At 38.4% G+C, this 16,559-nt stretch overlaps 1 protein-coding gene across 1 annotated transcript in view; it reads right to left on the bottom strand.

Moving 5' to 3' along the window:
* LRRK2 (leucine rich repeat kinase 2) overlaps nt 1-16,544 on the bottom strand; it is a 64,091-nt gene extending 47,547 nt beyond the window's left edge. Inside the window, exons 1-8 of the mRNA XM_054631402.2 lie at nt 16,141-16,544; nt 15,966-16,051; nt 11,914-12,020; nt 8,691-8,779; nt 8,158-8,292; nt 6,410-6,544; nt 2,817-2,948; nt 254-373 (exon numbers count right to left, since the gene is read on the bottom strand). Of these exons, the coding sequence (XP_054487377.2) occupies nt 254-373; nt 2,817-2,948; nt 6,410-6,544; nt 8,158-8,292; nt 8,691-8,779; nt 11,914-12,020; nt 15,966-16,051; nt 16,141-16,300 (964 nt within the window). The 5' untranslated portion in view covers nt 16,301-16,544. The remainder of the gene's footprint in view (nt 1-253; nt 374-2,816; nt 2,949-6,409; nt 6,545-8,157; nt 8,293-8,690; nt 8,780-11,913; nt 12,021-15,965; nt 16,052-16,140) is intronic.
* Between the last annotated feature and the right edge of the window lie 15 nt (nt 16,545-16,559).

Below are 16,559 nucleotides of genomic sequence, written 5' to 3'. Positions count from 1 at the left end.
TAAACAGTTTGCTCTGTTTGCTCTGTTCAGATTTGTCAACATAACTTACCAGCTCTGAACACAGTGCAGATGTTGGGCATATGATATGAACTCAGACTTATCATAGTGAAACAGCAAACTGTAATCATGTAGGAAATCCAGCTTTGTTGAAGCTGTCCTGCCTGAGGCTTTTGTGTTAAAGAAATGGAGTTTGAAATTATTACAGGAAATTGCTAGAGTGAAAAAATTAACAAGTAGACAAACATTTACTCACTTAGAAGAGCTAAACAACTGAGAGCTGCAGCTTGTAACTTTGCATTTTCAGGATATGTTGTAACAGCCTTCACAATGACTTCTGGAACCTTATGTAATACAAGGATATTGAAAAAATTTCCTGAAACCAGATAAGATATCAAATTAATACAAGCACATATCTAGAGCTTTACATGCATTTAACATAAATTTCTCAGCACATCATGCAAAAACTTTGTAACAAATGCTGCTTTTCTTACTAAAGGGCTTGATATCAAAATTTTATTTGTGGAAAGAAGAGGTTAAGGATAAAAAAATTTGGGATCTACATTCTTTGTGGGCCTTTTTGAATTTTTTTACAAGAGGCAGAAGTTTAATGCAAAATGAAACACACACTGTCATCAAAATAAGAAAGATACAATTGGTGTATCACTTGCAGACTTCCTGCCAGGAAGCAAACACAGTCCTGGCTGAATTCCTGCAATGATTTTATTTATCCTCTGACATAAGTAATTTAACCCTAGTTTACTCTCTGGTTTTTCCCTCCTCATTAAATAAATCAAGGTCAGCATTACAAATATAGAATAGAATCCTTCTGGAACAGAAGAAAGCCTTTGGATAATAAATATATTTAAAGCATAACAATTATTGTAAGTGGTACAGTATTTTGTATTACAGGCTGAATATAAGGCACTCTCTAAAAAGCAAGCAAATTCAAATAACTTCCTTGTTTGGAAGTATTATGTAGAAAATAATAGACCAACACTCACTTTGTCAAATATGGTTTGATAGCTATGGCTTCTATTTTGATATTCAACTTCATTTAAATCTTGATAAGCAAAAATGAGAATTAGAGTAGTAATGTGAAAGATCAGTTGTGTGGTCATGTTATATCAGCATCACTGTTTCTTAACATATTTTAATGGAAAAGGTATGTTTGGGTAAATGCATTACTTATCTAAAGAAATTAATAAACCTAGGCTATGTGACGAGTAGTTCTGTTGGACTTGGGCTGGCCAAACAGGTATCAGCCAGTTAAAATTCCAAAGACAGTCAAATCTAGGATAGCCATTACCATATTAGCAAGAATGCATGATGCTGATTTTGGAAGCTAGTACATGCTAACTTTACCATTTCACTGCCAGTTAACATGGGTTTAGGAAGACAATGTCCATCAGAATAATCTGGGAAACAACACTTTCAGACTATTCCAGGAGCACCTAGCAATTTTATATCTGTTCCCATAATTGCATGGTGCTGTGAACACCTGTTCCATAACTCTACTAAGGCAGCTCTTTATTAAGATGAAGGGCTCAAAGAAGAAATTGATCTTGTGGCTGCTTTTCTGCCCCTCTTTTTTGTTGGTCAGCACAAACTCATGGCAAACATCTGATTGAAACCAGGCTGGTTGCACTCACAGCAAGATCAAGGCCTCTCAACCAAGCTGCTGTGTCCCCACAAGTGCTTGGTTTCCCTGTGTATCTTCAGTTATCCTTGCACAGCAGATTGTTCAAGGTCATCATCACCTCTTGCCAAAAACACACTGCAAACTACCACCTCAGCAGCCACCACATTTCCTTAAAAATCTTATCTAGCTTTCTGAAAGGGAATGGGAAATTGCTCCAGGTTGCACTCAGGTCTGATCTGTATTTTTTGCCATATCTGCATGAAGAAGTGGAAACAGATGGTGAAAGGATGGGACCAACTTTATTATGGGGAGTCATGCACTGGTACCAGCATCTGCAGTAGCTTCAGACCACCACCTGCAAAAATTGGGAAGCCTAACTCTTGATGAAGAAGAACCAGCCATGGAGTGAGGGCTGCTCAGGCAGCTGCTCATAGTGGGCTTGCATGCAGCAGGGGGAAAAACATATTTATTTTCATTTGAACTTCCTATTACGTGGTTCTTGGCAAGTGCTCAAATGGATTTATTAGTCACAAGTGTGAGACCAGAGCTGCTAAGAGGCACAACTTTTTGCCACTGACATAATTTCTCATAATGTGACACCAGCCCATTTTAGCCCAGACAACTGAAGTACTTTTGCTCAAGTCAAGGCAAATCCAGAATCCAGTGATTCATTCACTGCTGCAACACAGGGAGGCCCCAAGACAGGCATCATCACTGTCAGGAATGCAGCACAGGTCTCTGAAGATAAATGCACTGCAAGGAGGAAAGCTAGAGTTTTACAGAATCTTTTCAACTAATTCTGTAGCACCCATTGTTTCTCACACATTCACCACTGGCACTTATAAAATGAAATCCCTTAGTAATTTTCTTCTTTTCTATAGTAACTTTATACAGAATCAGACCTACTGATTTCCCATTCTCCTATTGTGCTTCTTCCCCTTTTTGTCTCATTACTCCCCCCTAACTTGAGTCTTTTATGGCAGCTGCTCATTGTTATATTTACCACATAAGGACACCATATTGACTGTGGTCAGGGTCATCATTAGACACAAGGATCTCTGCACCACCCTGAGGATTTACTGGAATAGCAGTTGCTGTCTGTAAATACTCCCAGTTAACTCCAACTCTTACATAGTCAGAATAAGCTGACTTTACATAAACAACTTTGTGAACTTACCCAATGTAAGCTTGTGCAACAAACAGCAACTCACTTCCTGAACTGTTTCACTACTGGGGAAACTTTTCATCATTTCCACTATAACATTGTAGCAGCGAACATTTCCCGACATGAGCACTTCAACATTGCTGGCTGAAGAAAGAAACAGAAACAAAAACTGCTTCTTAAAACAGAGGGGAAAAAAAGCTGACTGAATTCTAATTCAGACTTTAGCTAAATAGATTTATTTAGGGAACTGTGACTATACTGCAATTTTTACCTTGCATCTTCAAAGAAAGGTGGCTTTATTTCTTGATATGGTTATAAAATGATGAACATTTGTAAACTATCATTAAAACAATGCTTTCTCACCTAGAGAATGGTAATTGACTGCTAGGATTTTTCTTCCTATCCAGCCAATGGTTTTCAATGTGCAGTCAAAATTCAGATTAACATTTCTGGTTTTTTCCCATTCTGTATCAGGCCATGTAACAGAAACCTCCTCACAAACTAATCTTAGGTAGCTTTTTTCTTAAATGTGAACAAGCTGTTTTATAAATACTATATCAATCTTATAAATGGTGTTTCTAACATGATTGTAAACAAGCACACATTTTACAATATTTCAGTAATATTCCCAGGGGCATAAAATTAAGAAAAAAGATTTAGATTTTTTTTCCCCATAAAATTTATTCTGTAGTAATTTATTTGATTTAATAATGCATTTCTGACTTTTCCTTCTTTTTTAAGGGGGGCAAGTTAGGAAGTTATTATTCTTATACAAATGAGTTCTACTGTACACCTGTTGTTCAGTACCTGAAGGTACTGAAATTTTCATCTAATGTTCCTGCAATATTTTGAAAGCCATTGCACACATTCTATTTCACAGAATCACAGAAGATTGACATTGGAAGGAACAGCTAAAAGGTCACTGTGTCCAACCCACGTGTTCAAGCAGGACTGCCTACAGTGGGTTGTCCAGATGGCTTCTGAGTATTTCCAAGGATAGAAACTTCACAGCCCCTCCAAGAAAACTGTGCCAGAGCTTGGTCACTCTCATCTTGTTTACTTTTTATTACTCAGGCCAGATACAGAAACCAACAGGACAATCATGTGAGCCCATACAAAGACAGAATGTATCCATTCCAACTGAGGACAGAGTGATCTTACATATAGTGATTTCAGGCAAAACAGCATCATGGTAGTTAAAACACAGTGTATGATAAACATCCTTGTAGTATTTCTATCCAGGGTATGAGACAGATTATGAACCCAAGAAATCTTGGCCAAAATCCTGGCCCAAATAAATGAAAGGGTGTCCTGTCACCAGCTCCAAGGGAGTTAGCATTACTCTGCTGAGGTCTATAAATTTTCTTAATTGCTCTTTCAACAGCTTGGCTTCCCTGATTACAACATAAGAGAAATATTCACAACTGTAGTATTAAAAATAATCACCTTCTTCAAAAGATCATCAAACCTTTAAAATAATACATCTCTAAATACTAAATCATGACAACCTACCAGATGAAAAAGCAAGCTCTAAGTGGGAAGCATTTCTGAAGCACTCTATTTGATAGTGAAGGAAGGTACCTTTCACAATGCTTTAATAGGACAGCCATTTATCATGTCATTCTCAACTGAAAACACACATTCCACAAAACAGTATTGCATCACTCCACAGTAAGTTATGATTTCAAAAGTGATACTTATGAATATAGTAAAATAGTTGGATGATTCCAAAATTGATCACTACAGAGATGGCATAAAGAACTGCATGTTAAAATCTGCAAGATCCAAGCAATGGCACAGCTGCAGCGAGTCACCATATCCCAGAACAAGGTAGAGAAAAAGAGGTGGAACAGATCTCATTTAATCTTAACAACCAAAACTTGGTTATCCAGGTTCTCTCAACAATGGATGAGGAGATCTGAGCACTCTGTATGGAGACTCATCCCAGCTGGTTTAGGGTTAGGTAAATTTCCTCTGACTGTTCCTCCCTATTAAACAGAGTTCAGGCCTGGCTGGCTCCCTGTGCCTGCCATTTAGATGGGTAACATTCTGTGATCCACCACTCCACTTTGGAGGACAGTCAGCAGCAAAGCATTTTTCTCATGCCACAAATACTACTGAGATTAAAGAGTTCTTGTACACCCTTATCCTACAATTTCTTATAACCCAAGTGTAAGTATGTATTAATGAAAGAAGGCATAGTGAGGTACTCATTCAGAATAGAGACTTGAACTTCAGTGTATGGGGAGACATTTGCTACTGGATAAATTACAGTGTGTACTTAACACTGAATTATCTTCTCCATGGTGGCCTTAAAGGAATATATTTTGATGAGCTCTTGAGGGATGTCACCAACCAAGAGTAGGAATACCAGCTTTGCACACTCATGTGCAAGTAGTCTTCTGTTCCTCTGGCTGTTTTCAATCTTTTATATTAGAAAGGAGAGTATTAAATACCTGCTTTAGAGCAGGTCTTTTTCATGCCTTCTCTTGTTACACTTTGTATAACTATTTCCTGTTTTGAAAAGGACTTAAAATCTGGCATCCTCCTCCCTAGAAAACAGCAGTAACTTTTGGGCTAGAGCAAAATTATTTCTGACTCAAGGGATACTAAACTTTTTAAATACTAACTGGAACAGCAAGAATTTTAAAAACCAGGAACTAGATAGCTTGGAGTCTGATGAAATGCAGGACACTTCAGTCTAGTTCATGTTCAGTGGGCACTGATGGGGCCAGCACAGTTCCTATAGAGCCAGACAGGATGTACAAGCAAAGTTTTGTAAGTAAACACATCTGCAGGAGGTACAACATTATGCACCTCATGAAAGACACGGAGAGCAGAACCCTGCCCTGTGCTTCCCCAAATTTGTCAGCAGGAAGCTGACAAAACCTGCCTCTGTGTCAACAAGATCAGATTGCTGTCAACAAATTGACCCAAATCATCAAACACATTTCTCAGGATCTGATTTTGCACAGAACAGGGACTGCTGCTACTGGAAGACAAGAGCTAACAAAGACATTTTCTTCCAGTCTTACTGCATAACTCCTGAGGACACTGTAAGAGTACCACATGCACTGTGCTACCAGTGCTCACCACTGCAGCCACCACTGAATGACCACAGCAGCTGTTTGAACTCAGATATTTTTTCCCAGGCCTGGCCACTGAATTTGTATGGGCAATTTTCCTTTGTGGGACAGACTTTGCCAAGAATATTCTTTACCTGTGACCCAAACTCACTAAAGATTTATTTAGTCAATAAATATATCTTATTTTTCAAGTAATAAAAGATGACAGGACAGGGTCTTGAAACTTCAATCTCTACAACCATGATAAGCATCTTTGCTACCACTTACTCCAGGTGAAAGAAAGTATCTTTCTGTTATTTAGGAAAGATTTATGCTCTAATGGTTAAATATCAAAAATAGCCCATTTTTAAAAAAAGGGTATTTCCCAAAGAAAACAGGAAGGTGATTTGTCTGGCAACTCCCAACCAGTTCTCAATGATTTTCTGCAATCACACAAAGATTACTTTCTATAATTACAGAAAGCAAGAGCTGATGCACAGTGTGGGAGAAAAGGAATTGAAAATAACTTCTAATACTTACGTGGACCAGCTAAGGAATGTAATGATTTAAGTGCAGGAAGAATCACCTCTTCTTTCTCTGGAAACTCTTTAAATACTTTCAGTATGATCATATGATCTTTGCTTTCAACAAATTCAGTCAGCTGCTCTTCTGGAACTAAATTGAAAGGCAAGACATACAGTATGTTTTGAGGAAATAATTCTTACCCTGGTGCATCATGAGAAAAGACAACTGTTTTTATCAAGTTTCCTTGTATTTATTTTCTGTGTTTCACAGAAAGTAAAGTACTCTCCATACACATAATCTTCCATGATTATGACCTTTTTAACTAAAAACTAAGCTACTTTATAAACACCTTTTTCTAGCTTACACTTTATGTAAATGAGTTCTGACTTTTAAATGCTACCTTGTGAATCTGTATTTTAGAAGTCTTTTAGCCTTTTTCACAGAATGCTAGTCCAAACCAAAACAGTATATAAATGAGGGAAAAGCTAAGCATACAGTGGAAAAAAGTAAAATTAGGGAATGCCATTTTGCATACTCACATTTTATATATATATTTTTTAATAATGGAATTTTTTCCATAAAGCCATACTTTAATAATATCTTATCTTAATGGCTTAAGGTTTTTCCTTTCCTGGCCCCTGTTATTCATACTAACATAACTGTGTGGCTGTGCAATGACACAGATAAGGGAACTGACCCAGGATGAGAAAGAGCACCTCTTAAATTTCACAAGCATAATTGTTTTCTGAATCTGGTTAAAGATAAGGTTATGCAAAGATCCACATAACAAAAACTGACAAGGTGGCTCAGAGGTAGAGAAAACAAGGCAGGAGTATCCTAGGAACTTGTAACATTGGTGCTGCCATCAAGAAGAAGGTATGCAGGTCTGTACCTGCAGCCAGATCTGTGAAAATCTGGCACTTACAAAAAACATGCACAGAAAACATAAGAATTTCAGATTGTTGTGGAGACTGAAGAGAAAATACAGCAAGGCAAAAGTACTCAGGGACAGGAAAAGGAAAAAGAACAGAGAAGATAGTTCCAAGCACATATATGGGAGAAAGACTTAAAAAAGCGATATAGAATGGTGCCAAAAAGGACCAATCTGAAGAACTGAAGATTATCTTTGAAGCAAAGAAGTATACAGCAGAGTGATAGCATTTCTCAATATTTATTTTGAATCAAGAAACTCAATTCAAAGCAAGGGGACTACAACAAGGGTACTTCTGGCTGTAACATGCACAATTCCTGAGGTTTCTGCAAAAATTCAATACATGGTGACTTCATTTTTCAGAATAAATGGGAATACTGTATGGACACATGATCACCTTTTAGCATTGTCAGGGTAAAAGCAGAAAAAAGTATTTTTCTAAAGTACAAACATTTTGTTTGATTTTAGAACTGTTCACGTTACTAAAATTTACCAGTCTTAAATACACAATCCTGTTTTTGAGAATTAAAATCAAATGTCACTGTTCTTTATTCCTGTTACTGACCAAAATTAAATCCCATTTTTTCAGTTAACTTTGGACTTAGAAATGAAGGGACATTTTGATTTTTTTAAAGATGTCATATTCATTGCTCTAATTTATAGAATTTGTGATATTTATTGGAAAGTCTGCTTTGTGCTAGCTTTTTTAAGAACAGACATAATCCACAAACCAATCTGGAATGCAAAAATTCATTAATTGCCTTTAAATTAAATCTGTCATCCCTCCCAATCTATAAATTTTTCTAATGTCATAAACTACAAGATAAATTACCTTTCTCAAAAAGTTTGTGTAACGCTTTACATCCATGCTGCTGGATCTCTTCATTTTTAGGGAAGGTGTGCATGGCATTAAATACCAAGGAAAACACATCCACCTCTTCTTCCAAGAGCAGGAAAGCAATTATGTCTGAACAGCAGAAGAGATTACATGTTGCACTGATTATTTCTCAATATTTTCATTGAAACACCATAAAATCCAAAATTCTTTGATATTTTCCTTAAAGTTTACTCTGACAGTTCAAATCCAGCTTTGTATAACCCATGACAACGTTATCTCTTAAGGTAGCATTTTACAATAGTACTGATGTTCTAAAACTTTACCATCCAAAAGACAGTTCATACCTACCTAGTTAAAAAAAGGTTCAAAATAGCACTCTTATTATTTTGTATACAAGTAAAAATGACAAGTGACTTCATGGAGTAAAACAGAGAGAAAAATCCAGTCTGCCATGTACAATCACACACTTGGTATCAGCTCTGTGTTTTAAAGTCTTAGATGAAATAGGAAAGTAAAGCACACAATACCTGACATGAGGAGTAGATTTAATGCTTTTAGTCCTATTACTGAAAGATTTATATTTCCTTTGTGGACAGTAAGCATTTTAAGAATCTGCCTAAAAATTAAAGACAAAAAAAAGGAAAAAAGAGTTATAGCTAAAGAAATATTGATGCACGCAAATTTTTATCAAACATTTACTTTGAAAACAGAAGTAGTTATAGAAATTAGCAAAACCTTAAAAAGCTCTCAAATAACTTGAAAAAAACCTTTTATTTCAGTTTATATTTTTTCAAGTTACCAAGAAGTAATATTAGAATTTCAACTATGATCATAGTTCATTAAAATACTGATGTATAACTGATCCAATTTACTTTACTTTTTAGTCAGTTATATGAATTAATTCTGCAGGGTCATTGAGGAGGTGGTTACCCTGCAGAGCACTGGTGTGAGTGCAGATTATTGGAGTGCTCTCTAATATTCACCACAGAGTGAGGACAGCACAGCAATGCTCTGCCTGCAGCAAGAGCTCAGTTACACTGAACAACCAAGGGTCTGCTGGAATAGAAGCAGCAGCTTCCCAGCTGAAGAATTTGAACAGCATCTTGATGAACTCTACTGTATGTTTCAGCCCTACAACAGTTACATGATGCTGGACAAACCACTAAAAAGAAACATTTCCTAGGCTGCCAGTTGCACACTCTGTTCTTTCTGTAAGTCTGTTCTCACTTGTTAAACAGAGAGCCAAACAATGCCAAGTATGGCAAAATTCAGGTCATGTATGGAACTGGGCACAGAAAAATCAGTGGATATTTTCAATATACTTTACTCAAATTACCATCTGTAAAATAGTGACTAAAAATCTGTAACTCCTCTTAAAAAAAAAATTAAAAGCATTGATATCACACTGAATGAATCCTATATCAAAATGGAGGGGGGGAACTGTAATTAAAAACTAAATTAAAATGCATAGACTTACACACAAAAAACTAAAGAAACTTTATTTTTTTTACTTTTCCTTATGATTCAGCAATTTTAATAATATTCAAATGTGAATCTTTGCGTATATAATAACTAATAAAAATAGACTGTGCAGTAGTTTGTAATACTTTAGTTGATATTCTTGACCTGTCTTGAAAAACATAAGCAGCACTTGAAGTTTCATCCAAATATCATACCCCAGCTCTGGCAGTGATGTTGTTTGCCTTGCTGAAGTCTAAATTTATAAGCTGGAATGAATCACTGTTTTCCCTTCATACTATGATGCTGCTAGTTTCTCTCTCCTCTGTTGTAGCACTACTGTTGTAGCTATGATGACCAAAATAGACACAAGAAGCAAAATCTGATGAGAGGTATAACATCAGTTATAGGCATAACATCCACTTTCCAAATTTACTTTCAGAGAATTCCCTCCCATTTATCCTTCCATTTCAAGTATAACCAAGAAGGATGAAAACCTTTCTAAAGTTCTGCTGCTGTAGGAAAGTTTAACGTAAGAGATTACAAAACATCTCATGAAGGCTATTTAAGCTTGTGGAAAGAATGCAAATAACTGAAGGAAATTCTCTTCACAGCGATAGCAACTATTTAATTATTCATTACACTGTCTGTCAAACACACCTAAATCAATAGCAAACTACCATTTGTAAACATAACTGTAGTGAAGTCAAGTTGGATCATAGCTGAAAGACAAAAGAAAGAAATGCTTTTTCTACTTTAATATTTCTATTCTCCCAAAATACTTACACACACAAAAGGGAAAATCTCCTGGGAAAAAATGACCTTTTCTTCTCTATTGTAACTGTTTCCTGCCTTGCTGTAAACAGCATGAATTCATTATGGTGTTGATTCACACAGTACAATCCATGCTCAAGGAATATGAGACATAATTTAGCTGGCTTGTTCTGCTCTTGGCACTGACAGAAATGCCTGGGTCCACTCCCCCACTAAGTGTCTCCACAGCAAGGAAAACTGTCAATGTGTCAGACAGGGATACACAGTTGGCTAAAATGATGGCACTGAGAAGGAATGGCCTACAGCAGTGCTATCACCAGATCTTCTGTGAAGTTTGAGTTTGAAAAGGATGCTTTGTTAACTGCACACACTGCGTGGGTGCTGAGGAGGCTGTAGGAAAGATCAGTCCCAGAAAGTCATTTTTCTGGGACCTGAGAATGAGCAGCAGTATCTCCAGCTCTCAGGATAACTTTCAGTCAATTAACAAGGTTTTAAGCAGCCAAAGAAATTGTAGTATGCACAGCTTCAGCTCAGTTATTTCTTGCTCATGAAAAGCAACCCAAATCACTTTTGCTTTCCAACAAAAACTGCCAACACATCTTTCAGGGGAGTTCATTCCCCTACTGACCACATATTCTACCCACTATAAAACAAACAAACAAACAAACCCCCACAAAATCAAAATGCATCTTAATGCTATTTTTCAACAGCAACCTTTCCAAGGAAGAGTGTGGTAAGGACTATGGAGGCAGATTCACAGGGTTATAAGGCTGCTGTCATTATCAGGCCTGAAGGCAGCAATCTGCTCAAGAGTGAGAACACCTAACCAAGCCCCCAAACCAACCCCCATGTGCATCATGCCTACATCTACAATTAGCATTTGTCCTACTGGGCAACAATTGAGCCAACCTATGTGTGTGTTCATCCCATCTAACCACAGACATCCAGAAAAAACTTGCTTAGGCTTCCTTTGAAAGCTGATGGATGAGAGCTGAGCAAGTCCAAACCACAATTTGCCCAATTTACTAAAAAGACAGAACAAACCATCCCTTCTGAAAGTAATTGTATCCACTGAATTCACAGGTAGTTGAGGTGATCAGTGATAGACAATAATAACAGGTGTGACAAAACCTCCTCTTCTTGATTTACACTAGGCATGTGGATATAATTCCTTACATTTGAAAAAAACATACACAAACATCCAGGTAATAGTGCATCTGCCAAAAAGGTTACTTAGGATTTTTTTTAATGTGTAAGTGGAATTGTCTATATTTCAATTCAGGCCCTTTGCTTCTCATTCTGTCACTGAGTGTCACTAAAAAAGGCCTGGCTCAATCTCCTTTACTTTCTGCACCGGGTATTGAAATACACAGATAAGATCCCTCTTTGTGCCCCATTCTGAAGGCTGAAGAAATGCACAAAAAAAGCTGATGTAATAACTTTATATATTTCATTGCATATATAAGCTGCCAAAATGACCAAGTATTCTGGCAGACTCTTTGTATACAAAATACTTACTGGTGAACACCCAGTACTTCCCAGTCCTTCCCAACATCCTTAGGAGCTATGTTTTGTAGAGTACTTGGACAAATTTCTATTAATTTACAAAGAAGTGACCAGCCCATCTGTAAAACAAAAATGCAGCTATTTTAGAATAGATATTCTGCTTGGAACTTCTACATTGCTTCTAATATCCTCAGCTTTTGCAAGACAGCTGTTCTGTTACCTAGCTAAATCAGTAGGGGAAAATTAATTAACACAAGACAAATGGCATGGAAAGTTAAAAGAGGGAAGTAAAACATATGCTAATGTTTCTGATTGCATTGCTTGCAGAAACACATCACTCTCAATTTGCTTCAGCACTGCTTGAGGATAAAGGGCACACAGTTAAATGAGTTACTGACAGAGAGAAAGATGTGCTCCACAGTATGTTATCATTGGCCAGGAAAAACCGCTGCACTATTGCAGGTGCATTTTAATGAAAAATGTGTATTTTCATAAGAACTTGCTATTTAATTGCAAATTGTAAGGATAAAGTATAGGTTTTTAAAGGCCTTCAATGTTTTAAATGGGGATGAGATACATAAACAATTACTACACATTTCATATTCTTGCCATCAACTCTCAGTAGCGTGTGCTTTCATAATGTAATGAAGGCAGTAGATGTTTTGAGATCATAAGGGGTGAAAGACAACCAAACCAAATCTATTTATTCTTAATAACTACCTATTTCATCCAATGCAAAATCTTTGACTTTCAAACATCTGTAAATAATAGCAAAAGCTAAAAATGCTCCTCTTTGATCTTCTGTATTGGAGAAATGTGCTCTCCTATGAATTTTTACAGGCTGATATGACTGCACAGGCTGCATTGAGGAAGCAGTAAGCAAAATCTGTACAAAGAAACAACTGATGAAAGAAAATCCCTCTGTATTGAAAGAAAAGTAGTGACTGTGAAATGTCAAAAGTCAAGATGAAGCAGATTTTACAGAAAGGAATTATAACAAGGCATGTGAGTTTTCTTGAACCTATAAGTAAATAAAAAGGCGGAAGCAGGCCTCTGTGCTTTAAGAATAGAGTCAAGGCAGAAGATAATATGTCACAAAGACTCTATACATAACTGGATCATTTTTTCACAGAAGAGTTATGTAAAGCAAAGAGGTCAAGATGGGACAGCCAACAGGAATGTAAATGGCTACCTCCAAAGAGTTTAACAGCAAAGTTCATATAAAGTGCACGATCCCTAACCCTGCAATCAGTAAGACTAGAGACATGGAATTACAAGCCTGGTAGTGTAGAGTCACCCACAGGAACAGCATGAGCTTGAATTTAGACAGCTTTCCTGACAGCTTTGTAGAGTGTGCAAAAGGTGATGCAGCTCCCTGGGGACTGGAATTCCACTTCTTTCACATACTTGGTTGCAGTGTGAGCACAGCCCAGATCTGCAGTACTTTTGTTTCTGTTTCAGTTTAGATTTGCAGAAACAAACATTTTAAGCCAATTATAACCTCAATGTCTGCAGCCTGAGCTTGACTATTAGCCAGTTTCCATACACTTTTCCTTGGACAGCAAGCTGCATGAGACTACAAATCACTTACCATGGACATTCAGGTTGGTCTGTGTGACTGAGTCCTAACTAAATGCAGGTACAATGAATAGTCTTAGTAAGCATCAGTCCAAGATGAAGATATATAATTCTTAATTTTCCATTTTCCAAGCAAAATAGAGTTTATTGGTGACAGTCAATCAGGTACAAATTTCAAAAACATTGTAGAGGTGACTATCAATTGATAAACTGCTTATTCCTTAGAAAACATTTTATTTTAGAAGTCACACTTTATAAGAGCATCCTAACTGTTCTTATAAAATTGAAAATCTGATGCAAATTACTTACTTAATTACTTTAGAAAATTCCTTTCTGTATTAACTGTTTCTGATGAATTTTATATTCCCATTGAACATTTTTATTTGGATTGTTAGGACTCCAAGTATTGACAAATATTTATCAGAACTGTGGATCCAGAGAAGACTAATGGAAACATCTGACCTGCTGATATGTGGACTATATTACAACATTAAAATCACAACCTGAGGTAACAGAGCTTTTTAGCTGTTTGAAGATTAAGTAAGAAAGCAAGGGTCTTTTAAAAAACAGAAATCCTAAAGGTTACAAGGAAGGGAAATAAAGCAAAAGAAGATGTCCTTATAAAGATTTAAACAGGTCCCCGTATTCAGAAACAGTTGGTAGCAGCAATGAAACTCATTATTTTTAAATCTGATCCTTTTTGTTGCTAGCATGCAATTCATTTATATTACATTGGCTCCCACCATCTACATAAGACAATAAAGCTCTGCTGATTGCTCTTTACTCAAGTGCACTCATATTTTGCTCTAGTTTCTAAGCTGCTCCAATCATTGCCAGAGAAACTGCAGAAAACTACCCTATCTACTTAAAGACATATTTTACTTACAGGAACTACTGGCTTTCCACACCAGTACCTTCCTGTTGGTGAAGGAGCTTGCAGGGTTTATGGATGCAGTCTGACTTGGGCCAGACTTGCAATATTGATCTACTAAATTAAGCCTGTACAAGTTAGTGGAACAGCATCTAGGGTTCCAACATCAACCCACAATGCTTTGTAACCAGTTAAGGAGGGGAGTGAAGAAAATTCTCACTTCAGGTATGTCTCTGACTGTGTTTCTTCTCTTATGTGAGTCAATTTTTTTAAAATACCAAAAGTAAAAGGAGGATAATTAATTATTCATTCAATAAAAAAATCATCAGAAGTGCAAAGAGACTGCACTGAAATCTGGACCTCATTACTTCACCACCACTATAAAGTGAGAATTTATTCACAAAGATTACAAAGAAATAGCAGTGAATGAAGCAAGAAGACAGAGATCTACTTACACAGTGTGAATGTTTGTAAATATCAGAACTGAATGTGAAAGAAGAGCTGCCCAAGACATTTTATGAGGAATGGGATTTGAGCTTTGCACTGGCTATGAATTTCCCACTGCAACACAACATAGTAATGCAAAGGAGGTCCAGAATGTCTGACCTGAAACACTGTATGACTGCAAATGTAGGCAGGTAGAAGATTAAAATTAATTTTAAAATTCTGCATTTGAATGAAGTATTTTAAGAGAGTTAAAATGAAAGTTAATCACTGTCTTCTTTATGCAATTCTGAGAGTCTTGTGCTATCATTTCACACCTACTTCTTGTTATGATTGATGTTTTACTTCCAAGTTTAGACTTCTGGGCAGAGGTTTTATAAACTAATGAGCTTTATCTTGAAAAAAAAACTGCTGCTTCATATTCATAGTGCTTAATAATTTAAAAAAAAAGCATCAAACGAGTTGCACAGAAATCTGGAGCTTATAAATATCCTCTATGCATAGCATAGTCAGATATTTAATATGTGCCTGCCAGGAAGGAGCTGCTTTGTATGACAAGTCTGGCAGCTGTACCATAAGTATAACATCGAATTGTCCAAGTGCCACACCTAGTCCAAATGGGCCAATGTTAAATTACAGGAGCAGGTAGGCAGAACCTTAAATTGCAGGACTTACTCTTAGCTAAAATATTCCTCCCATCTTTAAAAACGTGTGCTAGCACAAGTCTCAAGGATACAGCTACACATATACGAATTCATAGTATAAAATCATACTTTTCAGAAGTTTGTCTAACCATGGCAAAATTCAATATGCACACGTCAAAACTGTATTAGATAACACTGGTAATTTAGAACCCTACGTTACAAAGTATTCACATGGCTTAATTCTTATTTCCTATTTTGCCTCCTTCTGCCAGTAAAAACAGAGACGCAGCCAGTGGCGTCTGCAATAAGTTGGAACGCTTGGTCCCTTTAAATGCCAGCGGTGACAGCGCCCTTCTACAGCTCAGAGCACTTCACGAAGCGGCCCAGGAGACACACGGCAAGTTAAGGAGAAATCAACAAGCGGAACAAGAACTTTTATCCCGGGAAGGGCCCGGCGCTCGCTCATCCCGCGGAGCGCAGCCGGAGCTGGGCAGCGGCCCTGGCCCCGCTCCCGCCCGGCCCCTGACCTGCTGCACGCCCGCCGCTCCCGGGTACAGATCCACCACCAGCAGCAGGGGCACGTGGACGTTTTTGCCGCTGAAGAGCCGGGGAGCTGTGGGGGGACAGAGAGCGACAGAGAGACCGTGTTAGCGACCGGCGGCGGGCGGGACAGGGCAAGGCAGGGCAGGGCAGGGCGCTCACCGCTCTGCCGGGCCGCCAGCTCCAGCAGGTCGCTCAGGGTCTGCACCAGCGTCTCCAGCCGCTTCCTCTCCTGGACGTTCTGGAGCCGGACGACCAGTTTCCTGAGGGCTTGTTCCTCCCCCGCCACCGCCTCCCCCTCCTCGGGGCCGCCGCTGGCCATGGCCGAGCCGCTGGCCTCGCTGTGCCCATCCGCCGGTCGGCGGGACGAGCGCAGGGCTGGGCTGGGCTGGGCGGTGCGGGCCCGTCCCGCTGCTGCAGCCCCGCAGTGCCGCCGCCCGGCCGCCGTCACCCGGCCCTGCCGAGCCGCCCCTACCGCGGCCTCCGGCCCCTCCCACGGCGCCGCTCCATGGACACGGCCAAGGACCGGCCCCGCAGGCGGGCGGGCGGGCAGGCGGCCCCCGGTAACCCCTGGGAAACGC

Source organism: Agelaius phoeniceus, chromosome 5 (assembly GCF_051311805.1).
Source record: "Agelaius phoeniceus isolate bAgePho1 chromosome 5, bAgePho1.hap1, whole genome shotgun sequence".
NCBI classification, from domain to species: Eukaryota; Metazoa; Chordata; class Aves; order Passeriformes; family Icteridae; genus Agelaius; species Agelaius phoeniceus.
This window is presented reverse-complemented; position numbering and strand designations above follow the sequence as displayed.